Source organism: Lepisosteus platostomus, chromosome 6 (genome assembly GCF_059453375.1).
Source record: "Lepisosteus platostomus isolate fLepPlt1 chromosome 6, fLepPlt1.hap1, whole genome shotgun sequence".
In the NCBI taxonomy this organism is placed as follows: Eukaryota; Metazoa; Chordata; class Actinopteri; order Semionotiformes; family Lepisosteidae; genus Lepisosteus; species Lepisosteus platostomus.
Window position 1 is genome coordinate 32,432,323 of NC_142616.1, and position 21,622 is coordinate 32,453,944.

Sequence of the window (21,622 nt, forward strand, 5' to 3'; positions counted from 1 at the left end):
CATGTGGAGGACTTGATCCAATTATTCTAAATCTTCAAAGCCATTGACAAAATCAACCCAGTGAAACGTGAACCAGAGGACACAGGTGGAAACTATGTGGACGTGTATTTAAAACCACGAATAGGAGGCACTTCTTCGCGGAAATTTTGGTAGAAATATGTAACATGTTACCCAGCCATGTTGTCCAAGCTAATACTCTAGCTTCTTTCAGGAAGTGGCTGTATTAAATCCTTTGATCAATTGTCTTATAATTATACATTTTAATTAACTACATTTTTCGGCATGAACATATTCACACTTTAACTAATAAAATTAAAATGTCCATTACTTCAGACCCTGTTTCAGTTCACTTCAAAAATAAATTGGCTTGACTGGGTTTCACAATGCCCAGAACACGTCACATTTTTATTTGGAATTGTGTTCTTGAAGGGAAAAACAGGTATCATTTTAACACTTATAAAAATGATAAAAAGAAAACTTTGTTTTAGAGTTGAACAGATTTTGCAGAAGAAATATTATCATTTGGCATTACTGATCCTTGAACAATAATATGTTTTTTCACTATGGATTCATGCATGTATTAAGTTCACAGGTTCATATAAAAAAATACAATAAAAAAATCACAAGAAACATTTTAAGGGTGTGTTTCTGAGTTTGTGTTTTTTCTGTGTGTGAGAATAAGTGTGTGTGTGTCAAGCTGTGGGTTTGTGTAACACAATTTGGCCTGAGGGTTCTAGTCCTTATGACAACCTCAATTGTATCACATGGGATCCACACTCTGTCTTATGCCTCACACTGCCAGATTAATTCCAATGAGTGTTAAAATCCCCTCTTTACAAAGTAAGGTCAGCAGACTTGCTACTTATCCCATTTCTAGAATCAAGGAATGGATAGCAGTAGTCTTCCTTCAGACTGGGAGATAGATTCATCATGCATATTGCCTATTGACATTTTTAATTTCAGTGTCTTTAAAAAAAATAGAAACACTGATTGTTCTTTCCCTTTTTATAACCAACTGGTTAGAGACTGCTGACAATCAAAGTTTTAGTTTTTTCATCTTTATTTATAGTACTTTAGCAGGCTGGGAGGAGAACTCAAGATCTGAATTAGCCAGCTCCTTTAACTGCAACACATAAATCTGACTGATTATTGTATTTCCTTTTACTGTACAATCATTGCAGTTCCAGCGTGTACAGCATGCTAAAGCCTGGTTTCACTGGGAAAGAGAAGTTAAGCAAGACTGAGCCAGGGTGTGAGTGTGCCTGGATGTGGGGCACGTCTGGAACTGGTGTTAGTAGAAGAGTAGGTGAAATGGCAAGATTAATGTTTTCTGACTTACTGCTTTGCTTTGATGTAAATTAGCACAGTGCTTTGGAAAGTGGTATATTTCAGATGACATATTAATCTGAAATAGTTTCTCCATTGTGGACATTTAAAATGTTAATTAAGTTTTCTCCAATAACAGAATTACAAGGTTTCATATGCACCTATCAATATAATATTAATTTGCTTAATCCTAAATGATTTAGTATGATTTGATGTTTTTCCAATACTTTGCATTACTGAAGGCAGATTTTTAAATGTAAATATGTACCGTAACTGCCATTTCAAAACACACTTGCTCTTCCTCAAAGGGCCAAAACAAATGATATGAAGTGACCTTCTGACCAGTAGTACAGATGGAACACACGTGTTGCAATTATACAGTAGTTTAGAAAATGCAAACTGTACTAGTAAAGAAAACAACCAGCAAAACTTTAATTTTGATCTGTACACATGAAGTGTAGTTATGAGGAGTTTAAAAAATCAAGAGATTATTGCTTTGTATCTTGAGTTTTTACTTGATCACTGAATGGACATTTATGTCAAGGTCACAAGATTTGGTATTTTAGAAGAATAGTGTGTTTCCATATTAAATCCAGAATTATAACAATATTTAGAAAACTATTAAATTATGTATTCAAATCACTTCATTCTGGGACCCTGACAAAGTAAAGGTACTTATTAGTCTATGGACAGTTGTAAAAATATTTCATTCCATAATGTCCAGATCCCAGGACAGTTGGTAAAATCTATTTTACCTGAAGTACCTCTGCCTACTTATAGTCTGTTTTTTTAATCTTCAGTTTTGCTAATCTAATTATCTTTTGGTTGGTAATTTAATCATTTAATATAAAGCCAGTTCCAAATGTAACACACAGCTCATTTGAAAGTGAATAAAATATCTTAAAGATCTTAATTTCTCATTTAAAACTCAAAGTCTTTTGCCAAGTTCTCATGTAAATGATTCACTAGTGCTTTTATGCCACAGTACATGGTTTGTTGCAATTACTGTAGCATGTGTGCCAAAGATGAAAGAAAGGATAAATAATAGCGATGATATTCAATGCTTCTTGACAATTTTGGATATAGTTATTGGCAGCCCAGAGTTTTCAAAACAATTGATTGCACTTTGGATCCCAGATGGAAAGCACCCACAATATAATGGAAAGTCCCCCAAAACAATGACTTTCTACAACATTTAGCATGTCCTACTGCAGTGGTTCTCAAACCTGGTTCTGTCAAACCACTATGTCATCTGGGATTTATTACAACTGAGCTCTTAATCATACGCTAACTGATTTATATTTTATATATGAGAACTATTTTTATATTTTCTTTCAATTCTTAAATAGTTGGACAGTATTCACTAGTATTAACCCAATAGTAAATAGGGATTTTCAGACCTCTTCAGCTTCATTCATATAGCTGTCCCACCTATACTTTAAGATAGGGTATTTTTAAAATTAAGGCTTGAAAGCAGAAGTCTGAACAGTCAAGCAGGCACTAATTAGCACATTAGTCGACAGATATCACAACAGACCATTAGGAGCAGATCTGAGAGCCATTGTCCTATTGTGCTTTGTCTGCCTCCATATTCACAAACATTGACCCTGTCCATACAGACATGTGCTTGTTCAGAGAAAACAGCTTTCTGCCTTTGAACTTATAGTGGCTGTCCTTGTAGTGGCTGTCCTTGTAAATGCAGCCAAAGAAGGTGGTGCTGCACAGTATGATACCGTTCTTTATTGTGTCGATAAATCCAGTCGATTGCATACTGTAGCTTTTGTAAAGGCTGGCAGAAAGTCATCACATAAATGAGAGGGTACAGTGGTACAGTTTTACAGTACTACTGTGATATCATAGATAAATGATCTTCTCTGGATCCGTCTGCAACACTATTTGTTAATGCACACACTAAGTCGTAGGACAGTATGTGTGATACTGCACTTGAACTGGAAAAATTCCAGTTTTTTTATTTGTGCCTTATTTGTATTCACACATCAAGCACCATGAACTACTTAGTCTGCAATCATGCCAACAATGGATTGTCTAAATTGATCTTCACATAGCTAATCCCCTTCATGGATTAAAATGACAATCTTTCTTTAGTATCCCAAAATCCTAATCTTAATCAGTTCTGCTGGTTATTAAATAACATCAATGTTAAATAAGCTCAGGCCACGAACGCCGAAACGTTAAACTCTTAAGTCAAAACATTTTTGAATGTAAGGTTGCAAAACTGGTTGGTATCTCTCTAGTACATATGTACAATGGTCTTGGAAGTCATACAATATGCAGTATTTACTATATAATAGTTCTCACCATCTCACAACACCAGAAGCTGAACCTGTTTATGTAATGTATACATCTAATGTGTTCAATTGAACATGCCAACATAATGTACAGTATGTATGTATTTTCACTTCAGTGTAGGGTCATCCAGGAAGTAGATGACCAAAGTGGCCACTTTATCTTGGATGTTGCACTCTGCTGTATTTTGTAATGGCCTCCTTCTCTGCTTTGAAAGACACTGACTGGGGGCCACATTCTGATTCTCTGGTAGATTGTTTTCGTATTGAGTATTTCAAATGCATTTCATGTGACAGTGACTCATTATGAATGTTAAATACATTCTTAATGCAGATAGGTTCAGTTCTCCTGATTATTACCACCCTGAGGCTAGTGCAGCAGCTCATACTTGAGTCAATTTGTTTCATACTGTAACTCCCTGCTAGTGCTCAAAGAAAAAGCGCAATTCAATATTAGCCAAGTGTGCTTTTGTTTAGAAAGACGAGGCTGCTATTAAATGAGTAGAAAACAAGATCAATTTTTTAGAAACAGATCAATGCTCCCCTGCAGTTGGCTTACACTTTTCATCACTGTCTAGTGCAAATACTGAATTTCTATATGTACTGTTGTCCTTTCATGCTTGCCACATGCTCGACAATACACAGATCTATGGTTACTTTTGGATCTAACGATATCTCACTAAATCAGAAGGAATGCTGAAAAAAGGATTAAATATTATTCAAAATAGCAAAGCTGGTAGATCATACAAAAGTAAAAGCTTTTTATTATTGCATAACTGAAACAGGCACTTTTTCTTTTGCTTATATCTAATTTGTACTCACCGGCAGGCGTTCACCTGAATGGACATTGAGTAAATATAGTGACATGGCCTACATGTCATGAGCTTACCAGATCAATCCTCTCTTAGCACACTAAAAGGTAGAAACAGCAGGACTTAGTTCTAAGACACAACATTTAAAACAGCTGAAGAGGAATAGGTAAAGTTTTATTCCGTGCTGAAAGGAAAAGAAAAGAGACACAACATTTAGGCTGTGAAGCCTTCATCATGTGCCACACCTGGAGAAGGCTTTACAGCTGTAGAATTGTGTCTCTTTTCCTTTCAGCATGGAATAAACCTTTCTTTGTTCTTTTGTAGCCTACGCATGCTGACATACCTGTAGCTACCGACTCTAATTTAATACATCTTGCATGTTTGACTGCTAGAAGCTTATTGGTCTGAGGATCTTATTGAGCCTTTTCTTGAAGGATCACAGAAGGCCTGTTTAAGCAATGCGCTTTGATAATTAATTCCAGACACCCACAACACTTGTGTAAATAAATGCCAACAGTAACGATCAAGCAGTGATGTGGCAGTTTTGTTTGAGTTGCCAAGACAGCTACAGATCCTCTTGCAATCTTTGGGTTACCTTAGTTTCACCACTTAAGAAATATTGACCTCTGATTGTGTGTAATGTGACCATCTGAAGTCCCATGAATAGTTAATTCTTCCATTCTGGAAAGTGGCTTTTACTGCATGATCTACAGGAGAGCGATGTGTCATATTAAAATTGCTATGGCAACTCTTTAGAGCATTGATTAATGTATATTTAAACCCAGCAATACACTAGGAAATTTACAGTAGCCTCCACATCTATTCATACTGTTAATGAATTGTAAATCAAAATGAATTCAGCGAAAGATGCAGGTGTAAGTATGTATTCAACATACTTGAATAAAAGGAATATTAAAATAGATGAAAAGAAGTATTAAGTATTATTATCAATTCCATAGCTGTAAAAACATTTCTACATAAACAAAGTTTAAATGTATTCACACTCTATAATTCTTGAAAATAAGTGCTGTAAATGTAATTCTTTTATGATTTTAATCAGCTAGTATTTCCGAAAGCCACAAAAAGTTTGTAAAAGCTTTGAGAAGCTAGCTACATTTCCCATGGGAATTTAAGGGGACTAAAAAGAGAATAACATTCAATATCACAGCACCATAGTAAAAGTGATAGAATTATCATAAGATCTAAGTTAAATTATTATAACCCTCATAAACCGTAGTGATATGTAACAAAATCCAAATAGCATCCCAGTGAGTCCATCCTTAAAACGTTCAAGGCTGGTGTGATGATTTCTACTCCACCAGGAAGAGGATGTAAGAGGCCTTTATACAAATGGAGGGTCAGATAAATGGTTTGGGAATACAGTTTACCTCCAAGAGAAACAATTAGGCATTTCCACAAAAAAAAGAGCATCATCAGGACACAATGCCTTTAAAACTGCTATTTGAAGTTAATGCCTTGGCTTTGGGAGTTTGTTCTGGATTTCCATGGCAACATAAAAACAAAACATATACATTTGCCAAGCAGCAACTAACTTGACTTTCAAACCAATTGGGACATCATGATATGGTTGGATGAAGCACAATATGGTTTGTTTTTTTTGACAGCCTGATCAGGAGTATAATTCATGAAGAAAGATTTTGAAAAAGATTCCTTCTGTGAAGAATAATGGATCATTTCTGCTTTAGGGCTGGTTTGCATACTCTGGTCCTGATGTCCTGGTTAGAATTGAGGAACATTTGGATTACAAGGTTTCTTGGGATATTTAAATCAAAAACTGGTGCAACTGGTGCTTTTGTCATGCTTGGTTGCCAATGGACTTTTAATGATAATAAATATGTCCAGTATGCATCACATTCAATGGCCAAAGGGCAAGAGAGAATAAACAACTGTGTTCTTTATGGGCCATAACATTTGGAGTAGAACATTTACCACATGATCTGAAGAAAGCAGATCAAAAGCACAGGTCATGCAATCTGGAGCAAGTTATCCAAAGTAGGGTGTAAAATACTGATTGCTGGGGCATGAATAAATTTGAATGTAGTGTGTTTAAAAATATCAAGTAACTGTTTTTGACATGTTCTCTATATTCATACAATATCACAAATCACAGCAGTATTTTAGTCTTTAGTTTTGATTACAAAAGAAGATATGTTGAATGTATTCTAGGATTTTCATTCTAAATCAATATTTAGTTCATTAAGTATATGAATATATTTAGAGGCAACTGTGAAGGTTGTGGGGGAGTATTTAGAAATTAAAATTACCATGGCAACTAGCCCTGAAGTGGGAAAATAATATAGTATAACTAGGCTACTTTACAAGTACAACACTCCAAATGCTTAAGCACCTCAAGTACTATACTAAGGTACAATACTAATATCTATGGCGTACTGTGTTATAAAAAGAATGAAACAGTGAAGAAACAAGTTTTAAAAGTGGTAGAGCAACTGCAGATTTTCTATATTTTCTTTGCCACATGACATAAGTGGAAAGTAAACATTCAAAAAATAAACTTGTCATTAAAAGAAAAACATTATACGGAGATAAAATTTTCCGCAAACTCAGTATATTCTGTACAAAAAGAGAAGTTGCCACAAAGTTTCCCTTTATTACCCTTTATCCAGATCATTTGAACGGCAGAATTTACCACTCGAGTAGTCCCAGTGCGAATAAGTAAACACTACAAGTCTGCAAAACTGATGTAAGTGAAACGGTATTGTGAATGTCATAGTTTTTTTCTAAAAGGTGAGTCAGAAAAATGAATACGATTAATCAAAATACTCGCTCACCCCTCTGCTAGTACTTCGTCAAACTCTCGCGATGCCTTTGTGGTTTTGTGTTGCCCAGGCAACCCTTAGACGCTGTAGCAGGCACAGACACATTGTATCACTTCAGAAATTTGAAAGCAGATAACATAAACCGTTCATTCCTTCTCAAAACAAGTCATGTCTTACAAATGTTTTCTCAATAAAGGCAGTCAGCTTTCTAAAGAAGATCGTGAATTTTACGAGTTAAAAAATAGAGCTGCAGAATACTACAGAGCCAATGGAGTTCCACAGAAAATGGAGGATGTTCTCAACTTAATGTTTTACGAAAAACCAGATGATGTGTACGGATATTTGGTACGCGTAGACAAAACTAGTTTTCTTTTGCTTTTTAATAAATATTATTGTTCTTCAGTACTTTGTATTGTTGTTAATACGAGCGCGGGACCAAATAAGAAAAAACCTCTTTAAACTTTTGATTATTCATAAAATGTTTACCGACTTGAAACATGCAAATAGCAGCAGTATTATATTTTACATAAAAGTACAATGTGGTAACGAGGAATCTTCAACTCAATCTGCGTGTTTTATAGTGGTGTTTTTGTACAGCGGAGATGGTTATCAAGATGTCACTGTGTAAGGCAGGAGTTAGCGTATCTGTGTAAAGAACTGTACTGAGATCCATACTCCGGTGAAAACGTTTATTTTTGTCCGTATTGCTTTTAAATATATTCCCATTGTAGCTAGACGTCAGCGAATCAGAGAAAGGTAAACATCAGTACGCAATACATTTTTAAAATGAGCTATGTGATAGAAATGTTCCCAATATTAAATCTTATAATTGGAGTAAGAAACCTGCTTACAGAATAAAAGCCTGTAATATAGCCTAGAATAAAATACTGTAGGTGCTTAGAAGAAAAGATTTAAGACTGATCGATTGATTAAATAATTTCTGCTTTTCTTCATTTTTGTGTGAACAAGTGAATAATGACAAATTACACCCATTTTTCTCTGTTTAGGCAAACTACTTTTCTAGATTTTCAACACCACCAGTGATTTACAGACTCTTGGGAAAAGAAGTGTATGATGGGAAGGGAGAACCAACAGTCCAAGCAGATGTTGTTTGCATCACAAAAAATGAGGAAAAGGTACTCATATTTTTTATTGCTTTTAATTCAATATGAACCTTTGGAAACCTGTATTAAAAGAGTAATTGTGATTGTTGGCTTAGCATGATGATCTTGATGACCCCAAACAAAATCAGTTTCTGACAAACTGTTTAAGAAAACCCAAACATCAAATATTCTTTAAAAAACTGCTCATTTAGGAGGTGTTACTAACGTTTGGAATACTTCTTTCTGAGAAGATTTTTCTAAACCTTTTTAATTTTATGTTCTGAGATAACACACGGCTAATATCACTAAATATTATGCTAATGCAGTTCAGATTTATTTATCTTTGGAACCTATGATGCTAATATTTACATGGTGTGTTTTTAATCAGCAAACATGTAAAGCAGTTGATTATACCGGATTGTCAAATTCGTATACACTGCAATGAAAGAGTATCCCCCAGTATTCTTATATTTTATGCTAGGTTGCTTCTGATAGCTTATCCTGTCATAGTTAGACTGCCAAGAGCAGACTCTTCCCAGAAACCATGTGGCAAACATGGAGAAAACCTATATTTGAAAGCAAAAATATTACATTTAAACAGAGTTCATATCATACGTAAATAAGCAGACTGTATCCTTTAACTTGAAATTCATAATGTTTCAGCATTGGTCTCTTCACATTTACCTAATTTTTCAAGTCAGGCTTTACTTCCAACATGGTGACCAAAACCATTAGAGTATCTCAAATGAATCTTGGTATACAGCAATTTGAATTTTGAATGCCCCCAAAATGTAAAACTGTAAATAAATATGACTTCTGAGCTGCTGGCCAAATCTAATAGATATTTTAAATGCGCTCCTCTTCATTAACAACCACACAGGTAATGTGCTTAATTAAAATCTGAGACAGTACTTTATTTTTATTTGAAATATCTTATTTTGTAACGAACTGACCCATAAGCCAGAGGTGTCATAGATCCTGAAATTTAGCCTGTGTAACATGAAAGCAGTGAAGTTACACTACTATAAGATGCTGGTGCCTGAAATACTCTCAGAATGACTTTGCTTTTAAGAACACCAAATAATGTGTACACTAACTACCACTGATTCATGGAGTGAGATCAGTTTGTATGATTGTCAGTGCCAGTCAGTTTGCAAATAATTTGCAAACTCAGCTGTGGAACTAACCATTTATAAATATTCCATTTGGGATTTGGAAAAGAAGTAATGACTTGTGATGGTGCAAAATGTTAGATTTGAATCAATTTGGTGTAGGTGTTGCTGTTAAAAAAGTATCTCATACTGAGATGTAGCGGAGAGGAACTATATTGTAAGAATGTTTGTTAAAGAAAAGAGGCAGTGTATGTATGATTGCCATCTCAGTTTTTCTAATTCAAAAAGGCAGCAGCTGGGAAAATATAGGTTACAGGGGGCCTTCACAGGATACCCTAATGATCCCCAGTCCTCACAATTACAGTTTGTAGATAGTTATGGCAAATTAGATATGACATTACAAATGGAGAAGAAAACAGGACTTAAGAAGAATAAGTATCTTCACAACATAGAAGATTAGGATAGAGCTTGTATCATACATTAAACCTGTAATTTAGTAAAAGAATAATCTCCAATGCATTAATAAGGCTCAAGCTTACTACGTTGAAAGCATTAAACAGTGTTCTGGTGTTATTACTGCTGCTATCTTTTGGACACAATGAGATTTCTGATCTTAATTCTGAGTGACAGAGAATTACAAGGTTAGTGATTAACTCAGATACTCCCCCTTCAAACCATGCTGCTGGCTTCAGGTCAGTGTGGGGTGACTATGTTAGTGCTGGCTGCCTCAGCAGCAGTAACCAACATGTGAACTCAGAGATTTCAGCCAATCAAAGCACATGCCAAGCGAGGTAAATCATAGTGCTAAATATCTTTATATTGCATTCTTGCTGCTGTACTGTTAATTAAATTGTGTCACTTTTAACAAATTCGCTGTAATCTGTTCTGGTCATTGTGCAATTAACTTATGGTGCAATGAGAAATTAAACATGTAATGAAATAAAAAAAAATCATGTTTGAAGGCAAGTTCATTTTCATTATAAGCAGTCACAATAGCACTTTGAAAACCATGATTTATAGTCTTTAACAGCAGTAAAGCAAAGTAATTTTGAGTAAATGGAAATCAAATAAGGTGTTTGCTAAAGAGAACAGTGTTTCAGTAGAAGTATTTACAAATGACAGGAGTTGTTTTGTTTAATTATTTAATGCCACTTAAATTTTATAATCTATATATATTTTCTCTACACAAATACTTTCCAGGTTTAATATCAAATTTTGAAAAATCTGAAAGAAAAATGGAAGAAAAAGGACAGTAAAGGACAGCTATGATAACTTCATGTTAAAATGTTAAAAAACAGGTCATCAGAACTAATTTTTCTTGAACTTACTGTTACAAGATCAAGTCATTTAAGCAGAAACTGTAGCAAATTACCAAGGCAGCAGAACATAGAATTGTTTAGAAATTAATGAGAAAAAGCACAGTATACAGCATTGCTATGAACTTTGCATGCAGTGAATCTCCTAAGACACATACAGTACAGTATATTCTTTCATTAGGCACAGTGTAATGGTATATCCCAAATGTATTTTATCACTTGCATTTATTCCCAGATACAGTGCAATGCTTCTCAAACTACACACTGTGACCTATCACTTAATCAGACTGTCAGTGTCCAAAGCATTAGGGTGTGTGAGTGAATGAAGTTTTATTAGCTTTGTCCAAAGCTTATCCTTTGTACCTTGTAAGCCTCCCACAGCTTAACATTACAGTATGTTTGAATGAGGAGCAGTGAGTGGCAGCTGACATGCAAGATAAGTTGCAGTTCATTTACATACGAGTGTCCTTCTAGAAACCCAGTTCTAAAATGTGTTCCTTTATTTTAGATAGTCTCCTCAGCTGTGATATCCAGTCCTGATGCAGTCCAAGATTATAGTGTGCAAGATACCAGTGTTTTTGATGTTGACGCCAAAAGGAAAGATTCAGTTCTGACTGCACTTCAATGGATCAATGAGTCTCTAACTACAATGTTAAAGGGGTATGAACCTGCTGACCAAGCAGGAGTGGATAAATTACTAAGGTATTCATATTTTACTCTTCCAAAGATGATTCTCCAAAAGAATTGAGGATCATGGAACATACTGGCTCAAAGAACAATTTGCAATATTTTATCTGATAAATGTAAAATGGTATATCATGTTATTTTTTACTTCATCTTGATAAAAGGACATCTGTGGTTTCCCAGACATCTAAGGCTTCCAGTGATGTTTGTGAAAGACACAACATCTCATTCTCCACCATATGGTATAGCTCACTGCAGATGTAAAGAACCAATCTGCATTTCCATATTGAGTGCGAAGGTAATGAAAAGTAATTTGATATTCTAAATGATAAAAAAGAAAAAAATAAATAATTTGCAGCCAGCTTGGTTTCTGTTGGCAACCAAGTTTTATTATTCCCTAATTTCATGTTTTATTGTTTAAAATGTCATTTTTTATAGCATTGCTGAGGGCTCTTCTCCTATTTGCCCCTGTGATGTCTAACAAGTAGTAGGTATTTTAGAGGGATGGATTGCCTTTCCTATATTTGAATTTCCTATGGTCTACTTTGATGGGTACACCTGGTCTGCCAGCCCTGCTTGCAGCAATCACCACCTTATTCACCACCTCTATCTTTTCTCTTTAGTCAGGTCCAGCATAACAAGTTGCACTCTCAGGACACACCAGTATAGCGATTTTTAACTTTATTTACTGCAGCACCTGTAGAGGCTAATACACGGGCTTTCACCATCCAAGATCTCTTGGATTGATTCCTACCCTGATACGTTTGCAACGCATGGAAGCTACCATAGCACAATTGCCATAGAATTAATGTTTCTGCAGTTTTTATACATTTCATGTTTACATAAATCCTGCTAAATCTGTATTTCTTAAGGTTTGTAAGGGAATGAGACGCATATCTGGTAATCTTTCAGCTTCTCTGACCTGACCTCTGGCCAATATTTTTGACAGCCAGGATTTCCTGTTTCTGCTATCTGGGTCTCACAGAACCTCTTCATTCTGTCTCTGTCAAGTCATTGGTTTATACCATATAATTGAAATGCACCCACTACCTCTTAAGGTAGACGGTCACATCTAGCACATGCCTTTGACGTGCTGAAGGAACTTTAACTACCTTCCTAATTAATATATTATACCCCAGTCACTTGCAGTTTCAAGAAAATATGTAGTTGAAGTTTGCCTGAGTTGTTCTCCAGTTCTAATAACAGTGATGGTTTGTGTGGCATGACACACGTGAGGTCACTGATCTGTCTGCAGATTGTATCTTCAATGGTCTTAAGGACCTGGCTGGAACGCCAGTGATAGTAACCCCTCCCAACACTTTTGGGCAACAGCTACAATATGGATATGCTTCAGTGTTTCTTTCACAGGCAAATGGCAATGACAAGTTGTTGCATATGGGAACAACTAATTTGAATATTAAAGATAGTTAGGGAAAGTTTTTAGAAAAATATATTTAAAAAATTTCATAAGCATTTTCTTTTTACGAGACCAATAAGTATGTGTTACGTATATACAGCAAGTGGGGTTTAATCATTAGTTTTGCACTTTAATTGAATGAAATGACCAATTTCTAATGTTAAAACCCCAAAACACTATCTTGGAACAGAAAAACAAATCATCTGGTTTTATTCAGTATCAAATAATTATGTTGTAATGAAATTGAATTATATTATATTATATTCAATTGAATTGTATTATATGGTTCTTTGGAATTACAAGTTATGGCACCAAAGGTTAATGTCTCTGCTGATTGTCAGAGCAGATCTTATCATTGAAGAAACAAGCTTTGCAAATCATTCTCCATTCTTTAAACCTAACATGAATTCCTGATGAAACATGAGGTTCAGTACTCAGTTCTATAATGACCTATGAAAAAGCCACTAGTTTCTGTCCTTTCACTTTGCGTCCTTCATTGATTTTATTAAAGATTATCTTGTTTTGAAACCAAATAAAATCCATTTTCTTAGCATATAAAATATATATTTTAACCATCCAGTTTATTTAAACATATGTTTGATATAGTATGTACTGTAAGAGTGATGATCTTTTTTTAACCAATAATGCAGTATCTGTGTTACATGCAACATAATTTAAGAAGGTCCAATTCAAGAGGGGCCTCCTTTAAAAGAAGGATGGATTTATTGAAAGTGCTTTATTAAGACTCTGCTTCAGGGTAGATTCTTAGAAACTGGGGATATAGGTATGATTTTTAAAATAATGTAAACATGCATTTTGTAAAATATGGTGGTTGTTTCACAGTTTTCTGGTATTTTCTACCTATACCTGAATACTGCTGTATTTTATCATATTTGAAGAATAATGCATACTATGTATACTATCAGATGCTGATAAATCTGCTTCTTACCAGCATACAATATTGAGAGGATGGTAACAGAAACATATCTTGATCTTCATGTGAGTAAACAGATTGCATTTTCTGCATGACAGTTCAAACATGATTTTTGGATGAAGGCCAAATGGAAGTGTCATCTGTTGCAGTGATTTTTTTGCTGCACGCTCTCTGGAAGAGCAGGACAGAAAGAGCAGAGAAAAGGAGGAGCAACAGCTCTCTGAATCTCTTCCTGAGGCCACCCCACCACCCATGCCACCCACAGCTTCCAAAGACAAAAAGACCAGCGCCAAAGGTCAGTCAGTGGCTCTCAGATGTTCCTGGAGTTCCACACGGTTCTTAGTTAAATATAGAAATTTTCAGAAATAAAATAAAAACAAGATGTTATTTGTGGCATTTGTATGAATGGAGAAAATATGCTGTTTGAAGGTAAAACAACTTAGTACACAACATTCAGATTGTATGTACTGTATATTGCAATGCACTCTAAAAGGACAAATGGGTTGAATGTAGAATGAAAAAACAGCATAATAGTATGGCTGTTGTATGGATAGTTTAATTCAATTTCTACTTCCATGTCTAAGGGAAAAATATAATGGAATGTTTAATGGGAACAATTCCTCTAGTTTGAAGTTAACAGCTACATTAATAATAGTTTTTAAAGATGTAGACATTCCAATCTCATTCACGCACATGTAGTACATACAGTATATTAAAGTATAAAAGTCATTTCAATACAATCGTTATAGACTGGAGTCAACACGTATTCTTCTAACAGCAATAGCATTAGCATGTTACTGTAGTTGTCCACGGTTTGGACAGGGAACAGCTTTTCAGTAGCTGCCCTCTTAAGGAATAGGGCTAGATTCAGAACTGCGGATGAAGGAGGTCAGATGAGGCAGCTGCTGAAATCTTTGTTGTTGCATACACTAAAACGGGAAGCCACAACTACAGTAGCATGCTAAAGCTTTTGCTCCTAGCATTTACAAATCCCAATGAGATCTGCACACTAAGCAGGATGCTAATTATGAACAAATAAGTCTAATTCAGTACCAGATTTATGTAAAAATAACTTGGGAAGTTCAGAAGTCTACATTTTATGCAATTGTTTTTTTAAGTACTTTCATCTGTAGAAGAAATGTATTTCAGTGATTACGTTTATTCTTGTTATTGGTCCAGCTATTTATTTATATTGCTAATGCTCACCATCAGTTTTAAATACAAATGAGTTAGTAATGACATTGTTTCATCAGTGTCCCAGGTTTCACAGAAATACAGTATGAGGGAAGAGAAGCAATCTTGACTTCATCATGGTTTTTAATGAAGAATACTAGTAAATTACATTTACAGAAATGTTCAATGTGAGAGTAAGGCCTTTCACTTTCAAATGAATACTAAACTGATTAATTTACATTATAGCTACAGTTCTGAACCAAATTAAAGATTTCATAAAACTTATCCTAATATGTGTGTTTAAATATCTTACTTTACAACAGCATTTACATACACAACTACACAAAAATCTACTTAATCAGTAAATTTAAAACTAACTTTGGAAGTGAGAGTGAAAATAATAAGACAGTCCATTTCAGACCTCATATTTTAGTGTTTTTTTACATTTCCAGGGAAAAAGAACAACCACCAAGAGAAGCCCATTCCTCCAGCAGAGCCACCAGAGCAGGTGCTACCTGGCAGTATGGCCATAGGAGCTGTGTCACTTGCTGTAGCCAAGGCTGCAGCACACTTTAAAGGCATTCCCCTCTACCAGCACATAGCATCACTGAAACACAGCCAAGTTGGTATTCATTCCTGTTTGTACTGCTTTAGTTCACTTGAACTTTCATATGAAATACAAAATACAATATTAATTGTTTCCTATATTGTTAACGCTGTAGGACACAATTAATGCACAATGTAAAGAATTTTAATTGCATATAATAAGAAAATTGTAGAAATCTGGAAAACTCAAGACAAAAAAGGAAATGAAAATCAAGTACCTTTGTGGTTCTTCCTCTCCAGGAGTGTCCCAAGGAATTCCACATTCCATTGCCCATGGTAACTTTACTTTCTTGTGGAAAATCATCACCTGGAAAACTGAACCTTATGGATGAAATAATTCTCATCCCAAAACCTGGGCAAAGGTTTAAACAAGTACAGTATCTTATGATCTTTTCTTCATAATGCTGAGAACGTTTGTAACATTTTTGTGAATCCTTATTGTTTTATAGACAGGTATTTCTGAACTAATAATATGTATGTATATAAATCTCATTTTGGAATGACTTACTGTAGACTGGAAAATAATATTTCCAAGGGAGGTTTTAAACAATGGACAGTCAGAACTTTCAATATTTTTAGTGGATTTGCAAAAAAGTTTTATATATATTTAGCTGAAGTTACTGTCAATAATGACACTTGACAGAAAAGGAGCCTAAGCATACCCATCTGGAGGGTTGATTGGATCTGAATGAAAAAGTGCTTAATTTGAAAGGCATTCTATATTTTACACTTAAATCTTGAATAAAACATAAACAAGGTTTCTATCTCAAGTGAAAGGAGGCCATTTGGCCTTTCTGGCTCATTTGGCTGCTAATAGCTAATAAGAAAATGATATTAAACATGTTTGAATTATCTGAAAATACTGCCTCTTTTTGATTGAGCAGAATTTTAAAATACTTCTTGAGCTTCGAAGCGAGATGGGAAGAATAATGAAGTCTGCTTCAAAAACAGGGGTAAGGAATATCCTAGACTTCTGACATGCATGTTCTTATATTGCATACGGAATGAGGTGTATACAAAAATAGCCATTTTAGAATCATTATATGTTACTTCAAAGTAAAAAAAAAAATTGAAAGTAATATGCTGATATCAATGCCCTGAAATTACCTGTTAACCAACAGTCACATTTGTCAATCTGATATTAGTTTTTACAAGTTAAATATACATTTTACATCATTTATATCTTCATCACCAGCGTCAATGTTAGTTTTATGTCAGAATCTAATGCTTTACCCAGTCCCAGCATTTTATCCAATTTGATGGCATGCAGATTATTATTTAGCCAGATGAATGGCAGGATGCCAATAGTAAATTACACCTATTAAATTTCTTTTATATACCGTGACACAAAAGCAGTATTATTTTCCATCAATATTGTGAATGCACATGATCTGATGATTCTACGGCACCCTACTGTAGGTAGTAGTACATCTGTTCATGATAAAGTTGTTTAATGTGTCTTGTACTATAAAAAATCATATAACACTAAAGAATGACTAATGTAAGGTTACCTTAAAGTTATTTAGTATTGAACCAATGAAAGTAATGACTATTTACTGAAACTAACCAGTAATTATTTTAATAATTCAGTTGTAAGTTAAATTTGTAAGGAAATCAGAGGTAACACTATAGTACAGTGAAGAAAAAGAGCAAAGGATGCTAATAAATTAAGTTTGGATTTTGGGTATATTGGTCTATTTAATTTTTTATTTACTGTTTAAGAAAGAGTTCATTTACTATGATGTGCCATTTGCCATTCATTTAAAATGACTTCCAGTCCTTTCACATCTTGAAATAAATGTTTAATATGCTCACTAGATGCACAGTTTAATAAACTCTAACCCACGTAAATGATACGTTAAGTGTGTTCTTTGCTCTTTTGCAGCCTGTGCCAAATACAATTTCAGATTCCGGGGCACTAGTAGTCGGATATGATCGTTTTGAACAGCCATTAGACCTTATTACAGAGACAGTAAGCAGCCTTGGGCTTACACTTGGGACTGACATTCATCTTGCAGTAAACTGTGCTGCACACAAGCTAATGGACTATGTAAGTAGTACAAAAAATATCTATCATAAGATTTCTAAACTTTAGGTAGAGCACATAAAAACAGTTCCAATGCTATAAACACGTTAAAATTTGTGGAACTGATCAATTTAATCATTTTACAAAATAAACTTCAAACTTTGAATTGCAAAAATATAAACAGTTCACATTTACCTTGTTTAACCACAGCAAAAAGGCAAATATGAAGTGTCCATAGGAACCTCCAAGTCTCCTGATGAAATGGTGGACATGTATGTTGAATTAACAAGCAGATACCCAGGAGTTATTGCTCTGATTGATCCTTTGAGAAAAGAGGTAAATCACACTTACTTTCTCTTTTCAAATATGTTTTAGCAGCTGCAGGTTCATATTGATATAGTTTGTTTTTGTGTAACCTTTTCATTTGACAAACTCATGTATTTTCTCTCCTCATGCATTTTAACCTTAAATATTAACTTCACAAATTTGGTTTTACACAAAAGAAAAGGTTACTGAGTGATTAGATTTAGAACGCTACTGGAACTGGAATAACAGCTTACTATTGTAAACATTCACAGTTTCCTATGTGCAAGAAGATGAAATGCAGTTGATCCACAGATTTTTGATCCAACTTTGTACTTTGCTTGAAACAGGATCGGGAACAGTGGGACAAGCTGTACACTACTATTGGTCACAGATGCTATCTTCTTGCTGAATTTGCATTAAAACCCATCTGTTCACATCTAAATGAGGATAGCCTGGCCTTGGCTGGCATTAATGGTTTAGTCCTGAAACAGACCAATCAGACAACTGTCTCTGATTTGATTGAAGTCACCAAGCAAATGGAAGGTAAGGAATGTACAGTATTCGTTGATCTCAACATGGGCTTGAAATATTTAATCACTGTGATCACCAGATGGCAACTTTATTCTTTTAATATCACAAATATACACCTATTTATTTTTATTAACTAAAAAATCATTTCAATATTAAGTTTAAAGTTTCTATTTTAACTGTATAGCCAAGGATATATGCATCACTCTTAATAAAGAGATGTAGTATTCACAGAGCATTACGAATGACAGAATTTGCTCTTTTTGTGTAACGGGCTTGGTGGGTGACAAAATCAGTTAAATGTAGATAATGTTTATCTGGGTGTCCTGGATGTACTGTACATAGACCTCTTCCATATGCAAATCAAAAACACCAAGCACGGTTTAATCAGGTATGACAGTGCTCTTCTAAAATTACATGACAACAACAGTACAAAATTAATGACGAGAGTACAAAGAGCTATTAATGTTTGCTAGAAAGAGGCTTGTCTTGTGAAGAAAGATGTATCTAACAAGGAAAGAGTTTAGAAAAAATAGATCTATGTATTTATGAGATGTTAGGTAACAAAATTTTAATTCTATGCCATTTCTATAATTTAAAAATGGTATAATGGAAAGGGTATGGGATAGCAATTATTCCCAGTTTGGGGAACATTTTAGGAATCATGAAACAACCACCATGTCTACAGATTAATGTGTAAGAGATAAATGGGCTCTGGGACAAGTGTCCTGCATGACATGTAAACTGTACTTGAGAGTTTGATCTCAAAGGCTAAGATATGAAGTTAAACACTGCTTGACTTGCCTTATATTTAGCCGTTATTTGGCGTTTTTAAATGGCAAACAGAACAGAACAAAAAGAAGTCTAAAGGGACTTCATGTGCCTAAAACTAAACGCCAATAAAACTAAATAAATTTGATGAACACTAGGTTTTGTTCTACTTAAAAGGTCACTTGAATGCAAAAGAACTCCGGAAATATCAAGAAATGTAATTATTGTTCAAGAGATCATGCTGCTAATATGCAATGTTTTATGAAACATTTAAAATAAAGGTCAAGTGTAATTGTTTTTATATTTTAAAATTAGCACAATTTTAGTAAGCAAATGTGAAATGAAAGCAAAATTTGTAAAGTTGTGTAATCTGTTCTAAGTAGATTCCAATGTAGTTATTGCACAGGTTACACAATACTGAATATGTTATAAAAATTGTTTTCTTGTGTAATGGTGGTATTAGATAAGAGATGACAGATGTTGTATTTCAGGTAAAAGATATATAACTGTCACTGGGACTACAGATGGAGAACCTTGTGATGATGCTCTGTCAGATCTTGTAAGTACAGTTATCCTTAACAGAAGGGATACAGAATTCTGGATTTCTGATGTGTGTTCACACATAAACATATGCATATTTAAATATAAGAAATGCTTCCTACTGTATATACATCAGGTAACATTAGAAGTATCAACTTTAGGTATCTTATAAATCCCCAAAACGTATATAGCTATTTAGCTCTAAAACACTGCTGTGTAATGAAATGAAAGCACATTTCCTGTTGCAATAATCCTTGCTTTGTGTATTTATACCCTCAGGCCGTTGGATTGGGAGTTAGGTTTGTCAAATTGGGAGGTCTGCGTCGTGGAGAGCGGGTGACTAAATACAGCCGTCTCATTTCTATAGAGGAAGAATTGGCTCAGCAGGGAATACTGGGTATGGCTTTTTCTCTTTCTGTCTTTTCAACTCGTAGAAAAGGGTAGACAAAGGCCAGGGAGGAGTGACAGAAATTGCTCAGCTGGTGAGAATGTATTTCTTTAGATTTATAAAAGAAACTCTGTGTCAGGAATCATAAGGAAAGGATCTGGCAAAATGTATATTGGTCCTATTAATTGGCAGTCTAATTACATGTAAAATACAAGGACATTGCACCATTACTGAACAATGAGTTAATTCTATCAAAGAAATAAAAGATTATCTTAAGCAACAACAAAAAGCTTCTCATACTATCTACAGGCATTTAGTTTATTTTTTTTAATTGGAGACCACAAAAATAACATCCCAATAAAAACCTAACTGTAGAATGAATAGCACTGTATGAAGAGCTGCTTTCACCTGTTATCCCATAACTGTAAACACAAAACAGTTACCACATACAGAAATACTGCTTTCTATACAGCCTATTGGTACTAAATTTGTACTTTGTGATTTTCTTGTTAACAGGTTCAACAGAAGAACTTGAATTCAATTTACCTTGTGAAGAAACAAGAGACTGAATATCTACCCATTCATAATAAGTTTATTATTCAACTTCTTTAATTAAAAAGAAACAATTTATGCTAGAATTTATGTCAAGCATGCATTATTTAATTTGGAACAATACTTTGCAGTATGTACCAACATATTCTGCATTTGCTGTCATTAACTATATTAGTAAAACTGCCTTATGTGCTTAGGTCACAGTTATTAGTACAGATATTAATCATTTGTTGTTTCCTTAACCTGAATACATCTTCTAACCTAAGTGATCACTCATTTCTATCTATCTTTCTAAATTACAAACACTATTAGATCCTATCTAAATGTTTAAAAAAAACATTCAAGATTTGAAACAATGGAATCTTACACATCAGGTTCTGCATATAGTGGGTCCCTAATATCTTTTGTGGGGGGTTGTGATTTGAGCTACTGGATAGTCACACCTACCGGTCTATAAAGGAATATTAACTACCCAATACATTCTTATGACTGTCACAACACTGCAGAAAACTGCTGGCAATCTTAAGAAGGCATGTCACATTCATTCTATAGATACTGTAAAAAGATGTCACAGAATCCATTCATACCCAATGTTGGCACAATATGATGTTGCCCTGACTGGTACAGAGGTGCCCATTTTCTGTGAGGCTGACACCTCACTGGGAAAAAAATCTGTTAACAGACACAGCAAAGATTTTAGAATTAAAGCACCAGTATGCATGGGGGGAACACAATACTCAAAAGCATAAATGATTACTTCCATTATAAACCTACAGTACATGTAAAATGTCCAAAAGAAGACTTATCGGATGTTAGGAAGTAGCAGATAAAGAAATACCATCCATAAAGAAAACAGATACCTGATGAAGGACGACAATTTTTCTGTTGCAGGCTTTTCATTGTCTTTTTGGCTTTTTCCTGTAG

General features: G+C 34.5%; 1 protein-coding gene across 2 annotated transcripts; it reads left to right on the forward strand.

Annotated features, from left to right (window-relative positions):
- Positions 1–7,315: 7,315 nt before the first annotated feature.
- Positions 7,316–20,901, forward strand: eno4 (enolase 4). 2 transcript variants are annotated; one of them, XM_088635459.1, is made up of 13 exons: positions 7,316–7,587; positions 8,250–8,378; positions 11,282–11,475; positions 13,958–14,103; positions 15,434–15,603; positions 15,828–15,959; positions 16,472–16,540; positions 17,473–17,637; positions 17,824–17,949; positions 18,267–18,462; positions 19,710–19,777; positions 20,038–20,155; positions 20,663–20,901. In XM_088635459.1, exons 1-13 carry the CDS (start codon positions 7,411–7,413, stop codon positions 20,713–20,715), a joined length of 1,743 nt encoding a protein of 580 aa, XP_088491585.1. In that variant the 5' UTR covers positions 7,316–7,410; the 3' UTR covers positions 20,716–20,901. The 2 variants fall into 2 exon arrangements, with proteins under 2 accessions (XP_088491585.1, XP_088491586.1); XM_088635460.1 differs by having other exon boundaries at positions 15,434–15,489.
- The last annotated feature ends 721 nt before the right edge of the window (positions 20,902–21,622 follow it).